Genomic DNA, 18,996 nt, shown 5'->3' with positions numbered 1-18,996 from the left:
CTATAGATTTTGCCACTCCTAATATTGTAGCAATTTCTCGGATGGGTTTTTTCTGTTTTCGCAGCTTAAGGATGGCTTGTTTCATATGCATGGAGAGCTCCTTTGACCGCGTATTTTCTTCACAGCAAAATCTTCCAAATGCAAGCACCACACCTCAAATCAACTCCAGGCCTTTTATCTGCTTAATTGAGAATGACACAACGAAAGAATTGCCCACACCTGCCCATGAAATAGCCTTTGAGTCAATTGTCCAATTACTTTTGGTCCCTTTAAAAACAGGGTGGTACATGTTAAGGAGCTGAAACTCCTAAACCCTTCATCCAATTTTAATGTGGATACCTTCAAATGAAAGCTGAAAATCTGGACTTTATGTCCATATCCATTATATAACTATAACTTGAATATGTTTCAGTAAACAGGTAAAAAAACAAAATTTGTGTCAGTGTCCAAATATATATGGACCTAACTGTAAATGACCACGTATATTTTTGTCTCATTTGTTTAAATGGGTTCTCTTTATCTACTTTTAGGACTTGTGTGAAAATCTGATGTTTTAGGTCATATTTATGCAGAAATATAGAAAATTCTAAAGGATTAACAAACTTTTCAAGCACCACTGTACATTGCATATTGGCCCGATACGCAGAAAAGTTCTAGTTGGAACCCTGATATATATATCCTCACCCCCGGCGGGGGGGTGGTATCCATGTCATCCTCAAGCTCGGGTCCTCTACCAGAGGCCTGGGAGTTTGAGGGTTCTGCGCAGTATCTTCGATGTTCCTAGGACTGCACTCTTCTGGACTGAGGCTTCAGATGTTGTTCCTGGGATTTGCTGGAGCCACTCTCCCAGTTTGGGGGTTACTGCCCCAAGTGCCCCCACTACCACGGGGACCACGCAACCCTTGACCTTCCACATCCGTTCCAGCTGCTCTTTCAACCCTTGATACTTCTCAAGTTTCTCATGTTCCTTCTTCCTGATGTTGGCGTCAGCTGGGATCGCCACATCTATCACCACCACCCTCTTCTGCTCTTTGTCCACCACCACTATGTCCGGTTGGTTAGCCAGGATCTGTTTGTCAGTCTGGAAGCTGAAGTCCCACAGAACCTTGGCCCTGTTGTTCTCAGCCACCTTCTGTGGTATGGCCCATTGGGACTTGGGTACTTCTATTCCATACTGGTTGCAGATGTTCCTGTATACTGTCCCAGCCACTTGGTTGTGCCTCTCCATGTACGCTGATCCAGCTAGCATCTTACACCCTGCTACTATGTGCTGAACTGTTTCAGGGGCTTCTTTGCACAGTCTGCATCTTGGGTCTGATCTACTCTGGTAGATCCTGGCCTCTATGGCTCTTGTGCTTATGGCCTGTTCTTGTGCTGCCATGATTAGTGCCTCTGTGCTGTCTGTCAGTCCTGCATTATCCAGCCACTGGTAGGATTTCTTGATATCAGCCACTTCCTCTATCTGACGGTGGTACATGCCATGTAGGGGCTTGTCTCTCCAGGTTGTCTGTTCTTCCTCCTCCTCTGCACTCTCATCAGGGTTCTGCTGCCTGAGACATTCACTTAGCAGTTCATCCTTTGGGGCCATCTTTCTGATGTATTCTCTGATTTTCGATGTTTCATCCTGGACCGTGGTCTTGATGCTCACTAGCCCTCGGCCTCCCTCTTTCCGCTTAGTGTATAGTCTCAGGGTGCTGGACTTGGGGTGGAACCCTCCATGCATGGTGAGGAGCTTTCTAGTCTTGATATCTGTGGCTTCTATCTCCTCCTTTGGCCAGTTTATGATACCAGCGGGGTATCTGATGACTGGTAGTGCGTACATGTTGATGGCTCAGACCTTGTTCTTACTATTCAGCTGACTTTTCAGGACCTGCCTTACTCTCTGGAGGTATTTGGCTGTGGTTGACTTCCTTGTGGCTTCTTCATGGTTTCCATTAGCCTGTGGGATGCCAAGGTACTTGTAGCTGTCTTGGATATCACCTATGTTGCCCTCTGGTAGGTCAATCCCTTCAGTCCGGATCATCTTGCCTCTCTTTGAGACCATCCGGCCACACTTGTCCAATCCGAATGACATCCCTATGTCATCGCTGTAGATCCGGGTGGTGTGGATCAGCGAGTCTATTTCTCGCTCGTTCCTGGCATACAGCTTGATGTCATCCATGTAGAGCAGGTGGCTGATTGTTGCCCCACTACGGAATCGGTACCCGTAGCCGCTCTTCGTGATGATCTGACTGAGGGGGTTCAGGCCTATGCAGAACAGCAGTGGTGATAGCGCATCTCCTTGGTATATGCCGCACTTGATGTTGACTTGGGCAATGGGTTTTGAGTTGGCCTCTCAGGTTGTCTTCCACATTTCCATTGAGTTCTGGATGAAGGTCCTTAGGTTCCTGTTGATCTTATACAGTTCCAGACATTCCAGTATCCATGTGTGTGGCATTGAGTCGTAGGCTTTCTTGTAGTCAATCCAGGCAGTGCACAGGTTGGTTCTTACAGTCTCGGGCAACTGTTCTATCGACCAGTAGCTGGTGCTTGGCTCCTCTGGTGTTACTGCCAATCCCTTTCTGTGCCTCGCTCATGTATTGAGCCACATGCTTACTCATTTTTGCTGCAATGATGCCTGACAGGGCCTTCCATGTTGTGCAGAGACAGGTAATTGGCCGGTAGTTGGATGGGATGGGTCCCTTCTGGGGGTCCTTCATGATTAGGACTGTCCTGCCTTGGGTTAGCCATTCTGGGTGGGTTCCATCCCTCAGCAGCTGGTTCATCTGTGCTGCTAGGCGTTCATGGAGTGCAGTTAGCTTCTTCAGCCAGTACGGTGGGCATCGGTGTTGTGTGATGCCTTTCTTTCCCATATGTCTTTCCAGTATTTTTCCACCTCAGCTCTTGGTGGGTCTGACCGGTTGTTGTTCCCCTGCCACTGAGAGTACACCTTGGCTTGTTTATTCTTCTGGCCTCTCCCTCCTTGGTGTATCTCTTCAACCAGAGTGCCTCTGGTATGGAGAGTGAGTTGTACTTCCTGGGTGCCCCTTTATTCACCATGTTCCCTTTCTGTAGTTCAGCTAGCTGGCTAACTTTCCGTGCTGCCTTTATCTTGGCCTCTAATCATCTTTTCCAAGCTTGTTGGTCTCAGTGATGGTTCTTGTGGAGATTGTCTTCAGAGCAGCATTCACATCTACTAGTAGATCTTCTGAAGGTACTTGGCAACTCAGCTTCGGTATTCGTCGGGGGCTCCAGGTTTCCAGTTGGGTCACGATCTTCCTTCTCAGGTCCGCATCTCTTGTGTTGAGGCTATTAGGTGTTGGGGCTTGGTACCCAATCTCTGGTTGTGGGGATGATGACATCTCCCTGCTGACCTGTCTTCCTGGCTCCCCCTTGCCGTAGCATCGTTGTTGTATTTCATTAATCTCTAGTTGTGATTAGTAGATTTCGATTACGGATGTTGGAACACTGGGCTAGGTTAGCCTTGATTGTGGGTTTCGAAGTATCCAATGGTCCCTCTCTGGGATTGCTTGTATAGTAGCATTCCAGCAAATCCGTATTTTCTGTCCTCGTCCATCGATGTCTTGTTCCAGTAGCCCATTTCTCATCAGTTTGCCCTGGTTCCCTAGCAACTGACGCAGACCTTGTTGACCCGGGCCACGTCTGAGCCGGTATGACTCTATCAGTTATGTCTTCACTCATTCCTGAGGTAGGCTGATATATCATGAGGGGTCTTGCCTAAGGACCCTTACTGGATGATGTTTAGCCCCGACCGGGATTCGAACCCCAATCTCCTGCGTCGTAGCCAGTGAGCATTACCACTGTACTATCCAGCTGATTATATATTTTATATATATATATATATATATATATATAAAAAAAATGTGCATAGATAGATAGATAGCATGAGCCACGCAGCAATTACATGACACTCCTTAGCAATGCATATTTTAAAAAGATATTAAAATGAAATTTTGGGAATGCATTTATTATGGCTTCACAGATGTACACACAATTTTTCACTGTACATTTTTAGGAACGTTTTTAAAATATTTACAAAATGTAGATTTTTTTTACAGGATTTTTCCCCTTGTATCCTCCATATTATGATTGTCTCCCTTCAGTCTATAGTTCAAAATTTTAAAAATTCTAAAGTTCCTTGAAAATTTTGTCTTTAGTTCATGTATAACAACAAAAGACCCCTCACTTCATAACCCTGCTTCTGTGGCCACACTCATGTCCTCGCCTACAATCATTATGGCCGTGGTCACACTACAGCTTTGCAAATACTTGGCAATGAAAAATTTGTAGCATTGCCACCAATTGTGTGATGCACAATGCATGTTCTCTGAGCTTCATAAGTTGTTTTTTGGTATGTCTCCACCTCGTGAGTGGCCAAAAACATTGCAAAAAATTTCAGTGCATGCACTGAAATTTGGTGGTAACGTTTTCATCAGCAAACTAAGCAGTGAAGACTCACAGATGGGTTTGGGAAATTTTTCTGAAGCTCAGGAAACCTTGGTCGAGCCTCTTGAGATGCATTTGTCCCAAATCCATATCCCCGATGCTTGTGGGAGCCTCATCAACACAGTAGCTTGGTATAGCCTAACCTTCACCAAGACTTAAAGTGCATTTACATTCGGGGATCCTTCAGAGTGTCTTGTGCATGCTCTTGGGACCCAGTCATTATGAGAAACACTTATGCTTATTTGAGCTCAATCAGCAAGTGCATATAAGGATGCTGTTTTCACAGAGACTTTGCAAGTATTCTGTCAGGTGTGCATCGGTAGACGGATCTAAATGCAGGAAGAGTGTTTATTAGCAGGCATAATATTTATAATAAAACAAAAATGAAACCAAAAGCAAAATAGAAAGCAGTGTCATGAAGCAGAGTATTTAACCAGAGTCATACACTACGTTCACACTGCAGGCTGAAGTGACTCAAATCTGATTTTTTCGCCCATATGTGACCTGTATCCAATCTTTTATTGACAATATGAACGACACAGATCCGATTTTTTCAAATCCGACCCAGGCCGTTTGGATATGTGGTCCTAATTCCGATTCCTATCCGATCTTTTCATATGAGACTTCAGTCTGAACCACCAGGTCGCATTCATCCGACTTGCACGTCATCAACAAGCCACAAATGTCACTATTCTGCGCTGAAGTAGGCGGCGGGTCTCTCAAAAAAAGTTACAACAACATGGCGCATGACATCAATGTGACTCCGCACCCACACGTTCCTTTGAACGGAGGTTGCAGTCACTACCCCGCAGAACGCCTGAGCCAAAACCCTTGCCCTCTTCCTTCTCAACCTCCTCCTTAACATCAGGCTATTGTGCATGTTCTGGCTCCGTCGCAACAACAACTGCATCATCGCCAGGTACTCCATGCTGGCTACTGTCATACACAGGAAACTTTAGGTTACTTCCGTAAACACTGGCCATGCTCACTGCGTGTGACATCGTCGTATCCTGCAATGCGCATGCGGAACACTTTTAGGTCGCTTTTCGTTCATACTGAGGATCACATACAAGTCGCATATATTTGTTAATGTGAACGACCTCACAAAAAAATCGGATTTCACAAAAAAATCGGAATTGAGCATTAAGCCTTGCAGTGTGAACGTAGTGATAAACATGGCTAGAAACAAACGTAACAATGATAATGATAATACTTCACAAAGCCTCTATTAAAACAGCGTCCTTAAATGTGCATGCTGATTGTGCTCAAATCGGCATCAGGTGTTTCCCATAACGTCTGGGTCTTGTGAGTGGGCGTGGCCACTTGATCGTGTGAAGGAGTGACAGTCAATTTTTTGCCTGCTGTGTGACCGCAACTTTTAGCTCTCCTGTATATCGCCATGCATCGTCACCAAAACACCTTATCTTCATCGATAACACATCGCAAAGCATCACAAGCTGCTGTGTGACTGTTGCTTACCTTGACTCTGTCCTTCTTGTCCTTTATCACCTGCCTGCACCTGTATCTCTTCATTGTCTGACCCATCTGGAAGCAGCAAATTTGGTTTAAGGAACATTGTCTTTGTAGGGCTCAGGAGCAAAGGCTTGGATATGTTTGTCGAGATACTGTTGCCTCACTAGCGGAAGTCCAGATGAGGGAGATGTGACTGGACAACCACCTGGATCATTTCTATGAGTACAACAAGGCGATAGCACAGTGTTCCATCAGGCCTGATCTGGCATGTGCAGCTGGAAAAAAAGAGGAGTTAATTTAGCTGTAGGAAACCAAAACAACAAAAGATATTAGGCCTATTTGATTAAATTTAGTCAATTCTGTTATGTGCAGCCATTATAGGCACTCAACATCACAACCTATACTTGTCAATTTAAAAATTAAAGGGCATGAAAAAGAGACCTATCTGTGTCATATCAGTTCAATGCATATAAATAGAGTGATGTAATGTTAGGCTTCTATAAGACTTTGAAATTTATGCTCCTCATGAAATCTGTGGGGGCAGCACAGTGGTGTAGTGGTTAGCACTGTTGCCTCACAGCAAGAAGGTTCTGGGTTCAAGCCCAGTGGTTGACGGGGGCCTTTCTGTGTGGAGTTTGCATGTTCTCCCCGTGTCTGTGTGGGTTTCCTCCCAGTGCTCCGGTTTCCCCCACAGTCCAAAGACATGCAGGTTAGGCTAATTGGTGGCTTTAAATTGACTGTCTGTGAATGGTTGTTTGTCTCCATGTGTCAGCCATGCGATGACCTACCTACTTGTCCAGGGTGTACCCCGCCTCTTGCCCATAGTCAGCTGGGATAGACTCCAGCTTGCCCGCGACCCTGCACAGGGTAAGTGGTTTTGGATGGATGGATGAAATTTATGGTGATTTCCATCATGTTTATGATTCCCCTTGTAATAACAATTTCCACAACATACTGCAGAAATACCATAGTAACTGCTCACAAGGTATAAAAATATCACTCACATTGGAAGCTTTCTATCAATCGACTTGGTCGACGTCACTGGCATTGGGGGCTTAAAGGGCTGATGACACGAACATGACTCTATGCAATTTCTTAAATAAACTATACAACATGGCAAACATGTTAGATTTCTGTTATAATTACGTGAAAAGAAGCTGTTACGCGAATATCCAACTTTTAATTGCACAGCGCAAGAAAACTGGGTCCGTGGCTCGCGGCCATGTTGTGACGTCAGTGGAAGAACACGCTGCGGTTCACTGGCTGTTCTACTCTGGTTCTACTCAATGGAAATGGCGCATGAAAACGCCGGTGAACTCTCTAGTGCTAGCTCTTCCTCTTCTGGGAGTCTAGAATTGTGTTGATCTCTTCCGAATAGAATCTATGATAGCCTACCCTCTTTACCCTTTGCCTCTCATTGCTAGGCGGCAGTTACATGAAAGCTGCAAGCTTTCACAAGCAAATACATGACTGATATCATGCCGACTTTATGATTACATTTATGATTATCATGTAGAATCTATAGCGCTACATACCTTTATCTTATGTCGTTTCACAACACATGTTCTTACAAGAGGACTGTCTTTGGATCCGGCATAGCTAGTAGTAGACCCCCTCCGGAATACTGGCAGTGTTGCCAGATTGGGAGGTTTCCCGCCCAGTTGGGCGGTTTCAAGTGCATATTGGTGGGTTTTGAACATATTTTGGGCTGGAAAACTTCAGCAGTATCTGGCAACAGATACTGCTGACGTTTTCCAGCCCAAAATATGTTCAAAACCCACCAAAATGCACTTGAAACCGCCCAACTGGGCGGGAAACCTCCCAATCTGGCAACACTGTGTAGGCACTGCTGATGGTAGTAACACACGTTTGTGCTGAACTGAACACCCAAGAGATTCTTTTAAGCTGGGAAGGGTGTCAAAACAATCCAAATCGAAGTGTTCAGAGCACAGGACGGATGTTGGTGAGGGCTCCCACTTGTCACGAGTGCGCCTGACTTGCTTCACCCACTTCGCATGCAACTCGGGATCTCTGGGAAACTTGAATAAACTTACCCCATCCTTGTGGGTTTTGGAGCAAAAGCCGGCAACACAACGCGAAGGCATAATAACTAAAATATATATATATATATATATATATATATATATATATATATATATATATAATAATGTATAATAATAATACTAATAATGACAAACTGAACACCTGTCGCATCAACAACAAACTGGTAAGTGAGGAGGAAGGTTCTTTCGCTGACGTCATATAGCTCCTCCTCCTCTTTCGTCTCCTGGGTGCTGCAGCCCTGTCAAATTTGCCCAAATAGCCGCGTTTATCATAACTTGTAAAATAGGCGCCTTCGTGAATTAATATATGGATCATCGGGAATTACTTTTTGTTATAAAACATCGCCAAAGATGTCAAAAACGTGTCATCAGCACTTTAAAACCTCCTGAGAACCAACCCATAGACTTGTGTCCTCTGTAGTTGACATTTGTTTTACTTGCACATCCAATTACTCTTTCAAGCTATTCACTTGAATCCTGGTGTCTTGCAAAGAGTACATCCTGGGCTTTCCAATGATATATCATGTGACTAGGAGGGTTGCTGGGAAATTCCTGGTAAGGAAATCACAACAAAAGAAAAATTGAGAGACACATTTTTTCTTCGTTTGCAGGAGGTTAACAGGCAAATTTCTGGTTGTAGTCCCCAGCGGACATTTTGGAAATGATGAACACGAGGTACAAGTTATAAGGCAGTATTTTCCATGACGAACTCAAAATCGGTCTTTTTTTGGGTCAGAGTCAACCTCAAATTCATCTTTGTTGTCGTTGCTATCAGTTAAAATATCCTCTTCCTAGGGTTGTGCAAAGAAATCAGCAACTAAATTGCTCAACTTTTAATTATCGTTGCGATTTAAGTTTAAGGGAGGAACTACGCTATGCATGATCTACAAGAAGGTTTCTGATTGGCTGTACTGCTTCTTTGCATGTGCAGTTTGCAACACACAGCCAATCAGAAGCCTTCTTACAGATCATGCATAGCAACAAGGGGATTAAATCCCATAATACAAATTTTGTTTACACAAAGACAGGTTTGTTTTATACCATTTTATTGGGGACTCATTGAAATTGTATTAAAATGAATGGTGAATCTAGTGAGTGGGAAATCTCCGTTGTATTTTGATTCCAGACACGAGTTATCCTTAGAAATACAAGATCAGTGGTACAATGTCTGAAGGGTGTTTTAAAATAACCTTCAAAGCAATGCTTCTCTAACCTTGTGTCTCTGATCCATTAATGACAGCTCGTTTTTTTTTTTTTTTACAAATTTCTACCAGAATTTGAATACCTCGTCTCAATAAAAGCATGTTTTAAAGGAGATAAGGTATGAATTTCTGCAAAATTCTTTCAAAATTTGAAAGTTTCAACAAGTGTTGGAAAATTATTGAGCAGGGTGGCCTTATGAAAAACAGGGAGCACCGTGTGTGAGAAAAGATAAGTTTCAAAGATTTATCTGAAACTAGCCAAAACTTGCCTGAGGAGCAAAGATTAAGCAAGGTCAGAAAAACACTTTGCAAGAAGCATGCCAAACAAATGTATTTCACCACCCCAAGTATCGGACATTTGTGCCAAACAAATCTCTCTCTCTCATATATATATATATATATATATATATATATATATATATATATATATATATATAAAATTTTTCTGATTCTGATATATATGCAAGTTAATCAACAGAGTTTTAATTTTGAACACGATTTGCGTCAAGTCAGACGGAAAACACTGGGAGTGACGCCATCGGAGTGAAATATCGGGAAATATATTACTCAGATCCGCGATGTATTTTGTATGAAAAATATGAGTTTTTCAACATGAAAAGATAAACTTCATATTTTCAAGCCAATGTGTGATTTTCTTTTTATGACATAGACACATTCAAAGACAAAGTATGCAAATTTATCAAAACAATTCTATATCCTCAAGATGGCATGTTGAAAAATGTTACTGAATGTCCCAGATGTAGTTTGTATGAAAAATATGTGTAGTGTATTTCTCAGAAAAATGCTTGTGTCTATCGTCTTCTTCTTTTGGCTGCTCCCATTCATTCAGGGTCGCCACAGCAGATCTATTCTGCATATTTCATTTGGCATAGGTTTTACACCAGATGCCCTTCCTGATCCAACCGTCCCCAATCTAACTGGGCTTGAGACCAACACTATCTTGTGCAACCACAGTAGTTGGATATTTTACCTTATCTGCATGTTTTTGAACTGTGGGGGAAAACCGACACAGAGAGAACATGCAGACTCCACACAGAAAGTCCGTGAGGTTTTCGAACTCAGAACCTTCTTGTTGTGAGTCGACAGTGCTAACCACTGCACCAACGTGCTACCCGACTGAAAAATGATTGTGTCCATCTATCTATCCATCTATATATGCGCGCACACACACACACACACACACACACACACATAGATTTGTGGTCAGAAGTTTACATACTCATCATGGGCATGAATGTCATGGTCATTTTGAGCTGCTAATTATTTCCTTGAACTGTTCTTTTTCCAGGGTGGAATGATGGTACAGCATACATCTTTAATGACTTAAAAAAATTTGAATGCACAAGTTTGAATTTACTTTGGACTTTCTCTAATCCACATAAGGTCAAAATTATACATATAGGCTCAAATATATACATACAGTACATTGACTTAAATCTGTTAAGTGGTGCTGAAGGTTCTACAATGTCTTAACTTGCCAAGGCCTATTAACTTCTTGTTAGTGATCATGACTGACTACAAGTGGTAGTTTCTCTTTGCCACCATAAAACGGATTTGTTTGACAGCACTCATTGGATTGACCAATACTCAGAACCATGGTAAAGTCCAAGGAACTCAGTGAAGATCTAAGAAGGAGAATTGTGGATTTACACAAGTTGGGAAGGTCTCTTGGAGCCATTTATAAACAATTGCAGATTCCAAGATCATCAGTTCAAACAACTGTACATAAGTACAAGTTATTTAGATGTGTCACCACTTTGGCAAGGTCTGGAAGAAGACCCAAACTGTCACCCTCAGATGAGAGGAAATTGGTTACAATGTTCAGGAACAACCCAGGAACCACTAAGGCTCAAGCCTGCCATGAAGTGGAAACTGCTGGAACACTAGCGTCACTGTCCACAGTGAAGCGAGTTTTATATTGCCATGGACTGAGAGGGTGCTGACCAAGAAAGAAGCCCCTGCTTCAAGCTGGACTGAAATTTGCAGCTGTCCACACGAACAAGCCAACTGCCTCCTGGAGAAAAGTTTTATGGTCAGACGAGACAAAGATTGAGCTATTTGGCCACAATGACGAGGTATGTTTGGAGGAGTAAAGGTGAGGCTTTCAAACCTAAGAACAATGAACCATCTGTCAAGCATGGTGGTGGTAGCATCATGCTCTGGGGCTGTTTTGCTGCCAGTGGTACTGGTGCATTGCACAAAGTGGATGGAATAATGAAGGAGGAGGACTACTTCCAAATTCTTCAACTTCACCTCAAATCAACAGCTAGACGGTTGAAACTTGAACACAATTGGGTATTCCAGCAGGACAGTGATCCCAAACACACATCAAAACTGGTTTTGGAATGGATAAAGCAGGCTAACATTAAGCTTTGGTGATAGCCTTCCCAACCTCAACCCTCTTGAAAATTTGTGGACTACTCTTAAAAGCCAGGTCTGTGAAAGGAAACCAACAAATTTAAATGAACTTTACCAATTCTGCCAAGAACAGTGGTCAAATATCCAGCCAGAATTATGCCAGAAGCTTGTTGATGGCAAACAAAAGTGCAACTTGCTAAGGGACATTTAACCAAATATTAGTGGGGGTGTATGTATATATTTGAGCCTATATGTATAATTTTGACCTTGTGTGGATTAGAGAAAATCCAAAATAAATTCAAACTTGTACGTGCAATTCTTGTTTTTTGAAGTCATTAAAGATGTATGCTGTACAATCATTCCACCCTGGAAAAAGAACAGTTCAAGGAAATCATTAACAGCCCAAAATCTCAAAATGACCGTAACATTCACGCCCACAATGAGTGTATGTAAACTTCTGACCACAACTTATATATATTAATATTAGACAGAATAATTGTCAACGCCCAATAAGAATCATTGTTTTGAATACTACTAATAATATTACAATCCTCAACACACTTTTGCATGTTAATATCATGGCTAACATGCATTAGCAATATTTACCTTTATAGAAGATGGGTTATACAGTGTCTTGCAAAAGTATTCATCCCCCTTGGTGTTTGGCTTGTTTTGTCGCATTACAAGCTGGAATTAAAATGGATTTTGGGGGGTTAGCACCATTTGAGTTACACAACATGCCTACCACTTTAAAGGTGAAAAAATTGTTGTTTTATTGTCTCACACACATCACATTATCTCTAGCCGCTTTATCCTTCTACAGGGTCGCAGGCAAGCTGGAGCCTATCCCAGCTGACTACGGGCGAAAGGCGGGGTACACCCTGGACAAGTCGCCAGGTCATCACAGGGCTGACACATAGACACAGACAACCATTCACACTCCCATTCACACCTACGGTCAATTTAGAGTCACCAGTTAACCTAACCTGCATGTCTTTGGACTGTGGGGGGAAACCGGAGCACCCGGAGGAAACCCACGCGGACACGGGGAGAACATGCAAACTCCACACAGAAAGGCCCTCGCCGGCCCCGGGGCTCGAACCCAGGACCTTCTTGCTGTGAGGCGACAGCGCTAACCACTACACCACCGCGCCGCCCCCTGTTTTATTGTGACACAAACAATAATTAAGATGGGAAAAAAAACCCAGAAATCTGGAGTGTGCACAGGTATTCACCCCCACCCCCCTCCAAAAGTCAATACTTTGTAGCGATAAGAGAGTCTTTTGTCATTACACAGTCACCCGTACAACGAAATTTATGTGCCACAACTGAAGGTGTATTAAAAACACATAAGAACAAAAACATACATAAAAACGAGAACACATAAAAACAAAAAAACTGGTCATGTCATGAAAATGGAACAAACAAATAAATAAATAAATAAATAAATAAAATTTGAGGTAGTTAAAATTATTGCACTTCATAAAAATAGCGAAGAACATTTTAGCAACCCGTGTGTGTATTAAGTGTCCTGACAGCCCATGGAAAGAAGCTATTTTTCAGTCTGTTTGTTCTGCTCTTTATGCTCCTGTACCTCAGGTTCCAGAGGGCAGCAGGCTGAGCAGGTGGTGTCCGGGATGGAGGTGGTTGCGAATGATCTTCCTAGTTCTGTAGAGGCATCGAGAGCTAGCGATGTCATCCAGGGAGGGCAGAGGACAGCCAAATGTCTTTTCAGCTGACCTTATCACCCTCTGCAGCTTTTTCTTGTCAGCTGCTGTGCAGCCAGCATACCACACCGTGATGGAGAAAGCCAGCACACTCTTGATGGTGGAGCAGTAGAAGGTCACCAACAGCCTCTCCTCCAGTCTGTTCCTTCTGAGGACTCTCAGGAAGTAGATTTGCTGTTGGGTCTTCCTCACCATTGGTGTTGTGTTAACTGACCAGAAGAGGTCCTCAGGGCGGCACGGTGGTGTAGTGGTTAGCGCTGTCGCCTCACAGCAAGAAGGTCCTGGGTTCGAGCCCTGGGGCCGGCGAGGGCCTTTCTGTGTGGAGTTTGCATGTTCTCCCCGTGTCCACGTGGGTTTCCTCCGGGTGCTCCGGTTTCCCCCACAGTCCAAAGACATGCAGGTTAGGTTAACTGGTGACTCTAAATTGACCATAGGTGTGAGTGTGAATGGTTGTCTGTGTGTCAGCCCTGTGATGACCTGGCGACTTGTCCAGGGTGTACCCCGCCTTTCGCCCGTAGTCAGCTGGGATAGGCTCCAGCTTGCCTGCGACCCTGTAGAAGGATAAAGCGGCTTGAGATAATGAGATGAGAAGAGGTCCTCAGAGATATGAGTCCCCAGGAATTTAAAGGTGCGGACCCTCTCCACGCAGTCTCCGTTGATGTAGAGGGGAGCGGAGTCAGCTTTGTGCCTCCTGAAGTCCATGACCACCTCCTTTGTTTTCTTGGTGTTGAGAGCCAAGTTGTTTTTGGCACACCACTCTGCCAGCTGCTGCACCTCGTCCCTGTAGGCCGACTCGTCCCCTCCAATTATGAGCCCCATCAAGGTGGTGTCATCTGCAAATGAGCCACCTTTTGCTGCAATTACATCTGCAAGTCTCTTAGGGCATGTCTTTATTAGCTTAGCACATTTAGCCACCGGGATTTTTGCCCATTCCTCAAGGCAAAACTGCTCCAGCTCCTTCAGGTTAGATGGGTTGTGTTGGTGTACAGCAATCTTCAAGTTATGCCACAGATCCTCAACTGGATTGAGGTCTGGGCTTTGATTAGGCCATTCCAAGACATTTAAATGTTTCCCTTTAAACCACTCCAGTGTAGCTTTAGCAGTATGTTTTTAGGGTCATTGTCCTGCTGAAATGTGAACCTTCATCCCAGTCTCAAACCTCTGGCTGACTCAAACAGGCTTTCCTCCAGAATTGCCCTGGATTTAGTGCCATCCATCTTTCTTTCAGTCCTGACCAGCTTTCCTGTCCCTGCAGATGAAAAATATCCCCACAGCATGATGCTGTCACCACCATGCTTCACTGTAGGAATGGTGTTCTCAGGGTGTTGGGCTTGCGCCACACATGGCATTTCCCATGATGGCCAAAAAGATCAATTTTAGTCTCATTTGACCAGAGAATCTTCTTCCACGTGTTTGGGGAGTCTGCCACATGCTGTTTGGGCAAACTCCAAATGTGTTTTCTTAAGCAATGACACTTTTCTGGCCACTCTTCCATAAAGCCCCACTCTACGGAGTGTACAGCTTAAAGTGGTCTTGTGGACAGATATTCCCATCTTCGCTGTGCATCTTTGCAGCTCCTTCAGTGTTATCTTTGGTGTCTTTGTGGCTCTCTGATTAATGTCCTCCTTGCCCAGTCTGTGAGTTTTGATGGGCGGCCTTCTCTTGTCAGGTTTGTAGTGGTGCCATATTCTTTCCATTTTTCTATAATGGATTTAATGGTTCTCCATGGGATATTTTTTATAACCCAACCCTGATCTATACTTCTTCACAACTTTGCCTCTGACATGTTTGGAGTGCTCTTTGGTTTTCATGTTGCTTGCTTAGTAGTGTTGCAGAGTCAGGGTCCTTCCAGAACAGGTTGATTTATACAGACATCATGTGACAGATCATGTGACACTTTGGAGAGCACACAGGTGGAGCTTAATCAACTAATTATGTGACTTATGAAGTGAATTGGTTGGACCAGCTCTTATTTAGGGGTTTCATATGAAAGGGGATGAATACCTAGTCTGGTTAACACCAGACCATATCACAAGTGAAATATGGTCTGGAATCCGCCTATTGAATTTCTCGTAGGGGAGGTGTGGTTTACGATTGTCAACGGCCGTTTATTGGACGTTGCGAATGTCTATCATTTGGCGTATATGTAGCCCATGGCCAATCATGGCAGTTGTACCCGGTGACGTAGTTAGAGCGACGAAGAGGCGAAGAAGAGAAGGAAAGAGAAAGAGAAGGCAAAACAAAAATAGACTGTAATGCCAAACGCTGTTCTTTTTTTAAAACAAACTTTCGCTCTAAACTATTCAGAACAGTGTCTAAAGCTTGATCGAAAGTTTGGTTCGTATCGCTCGCCGCCATGTTAAATGTGATCCGTAAACAGTCCCAAATAAACTACAAGCTTCCGTTTGTCGAGTAGTACACGTCACCATCTTTACACCCCTCCCCACTCTCTGATTGGCTCCCTAACTCAGGTGAGCCTTTAGCCTTTCCATGCTGTCTTTTCAGATCGGAACGATTGTGCAAAGCAGCATGGGATTTCCCAGGCTAGTGAATACCTATGCACACTCCAGATTTCTGTTTTTTCATCTTAATTATTGTTTGTGTCACAATAAAACAACAATTTTCCCATTTAAAGTAGTAGGCATGTTGTGTAAATCAAATGTTGTTAACCCCCAAGCAATCCATTTTAATTCCAGCTTGTAATGTGACAAAACAGGACTAACACCAAGGGGGATGAATACTTTTGCAAGACACTGGAGTGGTTTAAAAATCAAACGTTATAATTTTGTGTATGTGTCTAGAAATTAATATTACAGCCAGAAATGCAGGAGCCATGGTAAATATAATGTGGAGGTTTTTATATATATATATATATATATATATATATATATATATATATATATATATATATATATATATAATAACTACTACTGTACCTTTCAGAATACATATTTGGCTATCTTATTTTGTATCATTAGTGTTTTATCATTATCACAAATCACCCATTTTATTCATTTTTAATCACTTATTATTTGATTATTTGTTATACACACAATAGTAAGCAGCTCTGCATATCTAACAGTAATAATGCTATGCTATGAGTACCAAGTCTGCTTAATGTTTCAGTGTTTTTGTCATGTATGATTGGACTGACTGCTGCAACAACGGGCTACCAGAAACCAGGCTTTCTGGATTTTGACTCCTGGTGGTATCACACGCCCCGCGGCCCTCAGATATTCGCCTGCCTCACCTACTTGGAGAAGAATGTGCGTGTGGATTGTGAGTTCCCGAAAAGTGACACGATCCCTGGGCCATTCTGTGAGTTCAAACAGGATGGACGCCTGATGGGTACCACGAATCCCAACAACCCAGTTCACCTCATCCCGCCTGTAGAGACCAGACGTCGTTCCAATGTCACACTGGTGCCCTCCAATATCTGCCGCCTTACCTGGATGCCTCTGTCAGATGACCGGGCATACACTTACACCTGCAGGGTGTACCAGGGACACATCTGGAAAGAGAATAGCATGTCCTTTCACCAAAGTGAGTGTAATGTACTGAATATGAGTATTAAAATGATTGCATGTTCATGAGTGTGAGAAAAAAGAAATTTATGATCATAAGTTAAACTGAGAGAAAGAAATTGTGTTCAGTCTAACTTCATTTCCTCTTGCTCTGTTTCACAGGAAATCTGCTAGTTTGTTCCGCTGTGAACATAGTAACTCATGGAGCAGTTTGGTTTCTTTTCATTGTCACCTCACTTCCTGTCACTCTGGGCTTTTTGTCTGCATGATCAGCAGTTGTTCTTGAACATACAAATCCTCAAGCATCATGGTGTCATATGGTTCTAATGATAATCATATTCAAATCAGATGATGACACAATGGTTCAGCATTCTTCGTTATTTACTCCTTGTGTTTCACCACGTTTTTATTTAGTGCTTCACATCATAGGCACCTACTCTTATTTTTTCTACTTATTTTAGATCCACAATGACATGATCTTACACAGCAAATTCCTCAGTGTTGAATTCACACTTTCAGAGTTAATCTGTGTCCAATTGGACATATATAAACACAGTAGGGTGTTAAATCAACACTCTGGGTGTTAATTCAACACTGGGGATTTTGCTGTGTATTTTGAAGTATGTATACTGAGACATTTAAGAACACAAATACAAGCGTTCACAAACTGCCTAACTGAGGCTAACTTGCACATTATATGTATTAGCCTATATTGTACTCACCTTGGGCTTCATTTATCAATAAATTATTAGAGATCCCTAAGTGCAGTGCGAAATGTTCCAGTGAAGGAACTCATAAATCTAACTCTAGAAACACACTAACTCTTCCTCCTGTTATATGGTGCCATTTTTCCTATCTTAATTAGGGCCCGAGCCCTATGGGCGAAGGCCCTATTGTTCTTGTAAGAGTTCACTATTATTATTCTTCCGTCTTCTTCTTCTTCTTCTTCTTCTTTATTTTTCTCCGCTGTTGGGCCATTTTCGGGGCGCTTGCCATGGGCGAAAACGCACGAAATTTGGCGCCAGTTCCGCGAATTGCCACCGCTACTCAGAACCAAAAGCCCAACCTTGGCCGGGGCTCAGGGCCTCTATAGCGCCCCCTAAGTCGTTGTGATTTTGGCCTCCTGCATTAAGGTGCCTGGTTGCCATGTGGTTTGTAGTAGTGGCATGCCATTTGGTACGCATATGTATCTCACTAAGCCGGACAAAAATGTAATGCCAATGCATTAGCCACGCCCAACAGGAAGTGAGGTAATTTCACTTTTGTGCGAAATGCATGGCCACGAAGATGGCGCAACTCCTCCTAGACCGTTCATAGGAATGTCACCAAAATTGATACACATCATCTACAGACATGGCTGACAAAAGTTACTAAATACGTTTCACGTAGGATAAACCGTTCAGAAGTTATACCTCAATCAATTTTCACTTCAAAATTTTACATGCTAAAAAATTCATAACAAATCTTCTAATTGCTCAAAACTGCTCATACTTCACACGCTAATCACTCATTGGGCTTCTGACATGTTACCCAATTTCTGTGATATTTCGCCACTGGGGGCGCTATTTTTGGGCAAAAAATCCAATCTTTCCTCAAATTTGGTCAAACTTCACGGCCACCCTCTTACTACCTCCCATGTCATGTATACCACATTTTGGGAATTTTCGTCCATGGGGGGCGCTGTTTTTGGCCGACGCAATTGCTCCAAAACGGGTTTTTGGTAAATAATTCCATAATGCTTTTCCTTCACACCACTACCTTGTGATAGTACGTTGCTGTTGTAGACACTTATTTTTCCAACTCATCATCGCTCATGTACAGCATAGCGCCACCTACTGACATGGGAAAAACCAAAAAATGTATTCTTCAAAAATCTATATCTCATCTTCTATTTACTCAATTTTCATCACACTTCATACGCAAACTCTTCATAGCTCACCTGACATATACGCCAAATTTTGTGCACTTTCGCCCCTGGGGGTGCTGGTTATGGCAGAAATGATATTGCAGCTTCTGATTTGTCAACCTTGGCAAGCAAACTCTTTACAAGACCCTTATTGGGGCGCTTGCCATGGTCGACAACGCTCGAAATTTGGCTCCTTTTTCTTAGACTGCCACCGCTGCTGAGAACCAGAAGCCCAGATCCAGGCGGGCCTCAGGGCCTCTATAGCGCCCCCTAACG

General features: G+C 43.1%; 1 protein-coding gene across 1 annotated transcript in view; it reads left to right on the top strand.

Annotated features, from left to right (window-relative positions):
• Positions 1–18,365, top strand: part of si:ch211-215c18.3 (uncharacterized) — a 48,789-nt gene extending 30,424 nt beyond the window's left edge. Inside the window, exons 3-4 of the mRNA XM_060912529.1 lie at positions 16,417–16,833; positions 16,977–18,365. Coding sequence (XP_060768512.1) covers positions 16,417–16,833; positions 16,977–17,083 — 524 coding nt within the window. The 3' untranslated portion in view covers positions 17,084–18,365. The remainder of the gene's footprint in view (positions 1–16,416; positions 16,834–16,976) is intronic.
• The last annotated feature ends 631 nt before the right edge of the window (positions 18,366–18,996 follow it).

The sequence above is a fragment of the Neoarius graeffei genome, chromosome 28, assembly GCF_027579695.1.
Source record: "Neoarius graeffei isolate fNeoGra1 chromosome 28, fNeoGra1.pri, whole genome shotgun sequence".
NCBI lineage: Eukaryota > Metazoa > Chordata > Actinopteri > Siluriformes > Ariidae > Neoarius > Neoarius graeffei.
The sequence above is the reverse complement of the archived record's forward strand: the minus strand, read 5'-3'. Positions and strand labels throughout refer to the sequence as shown.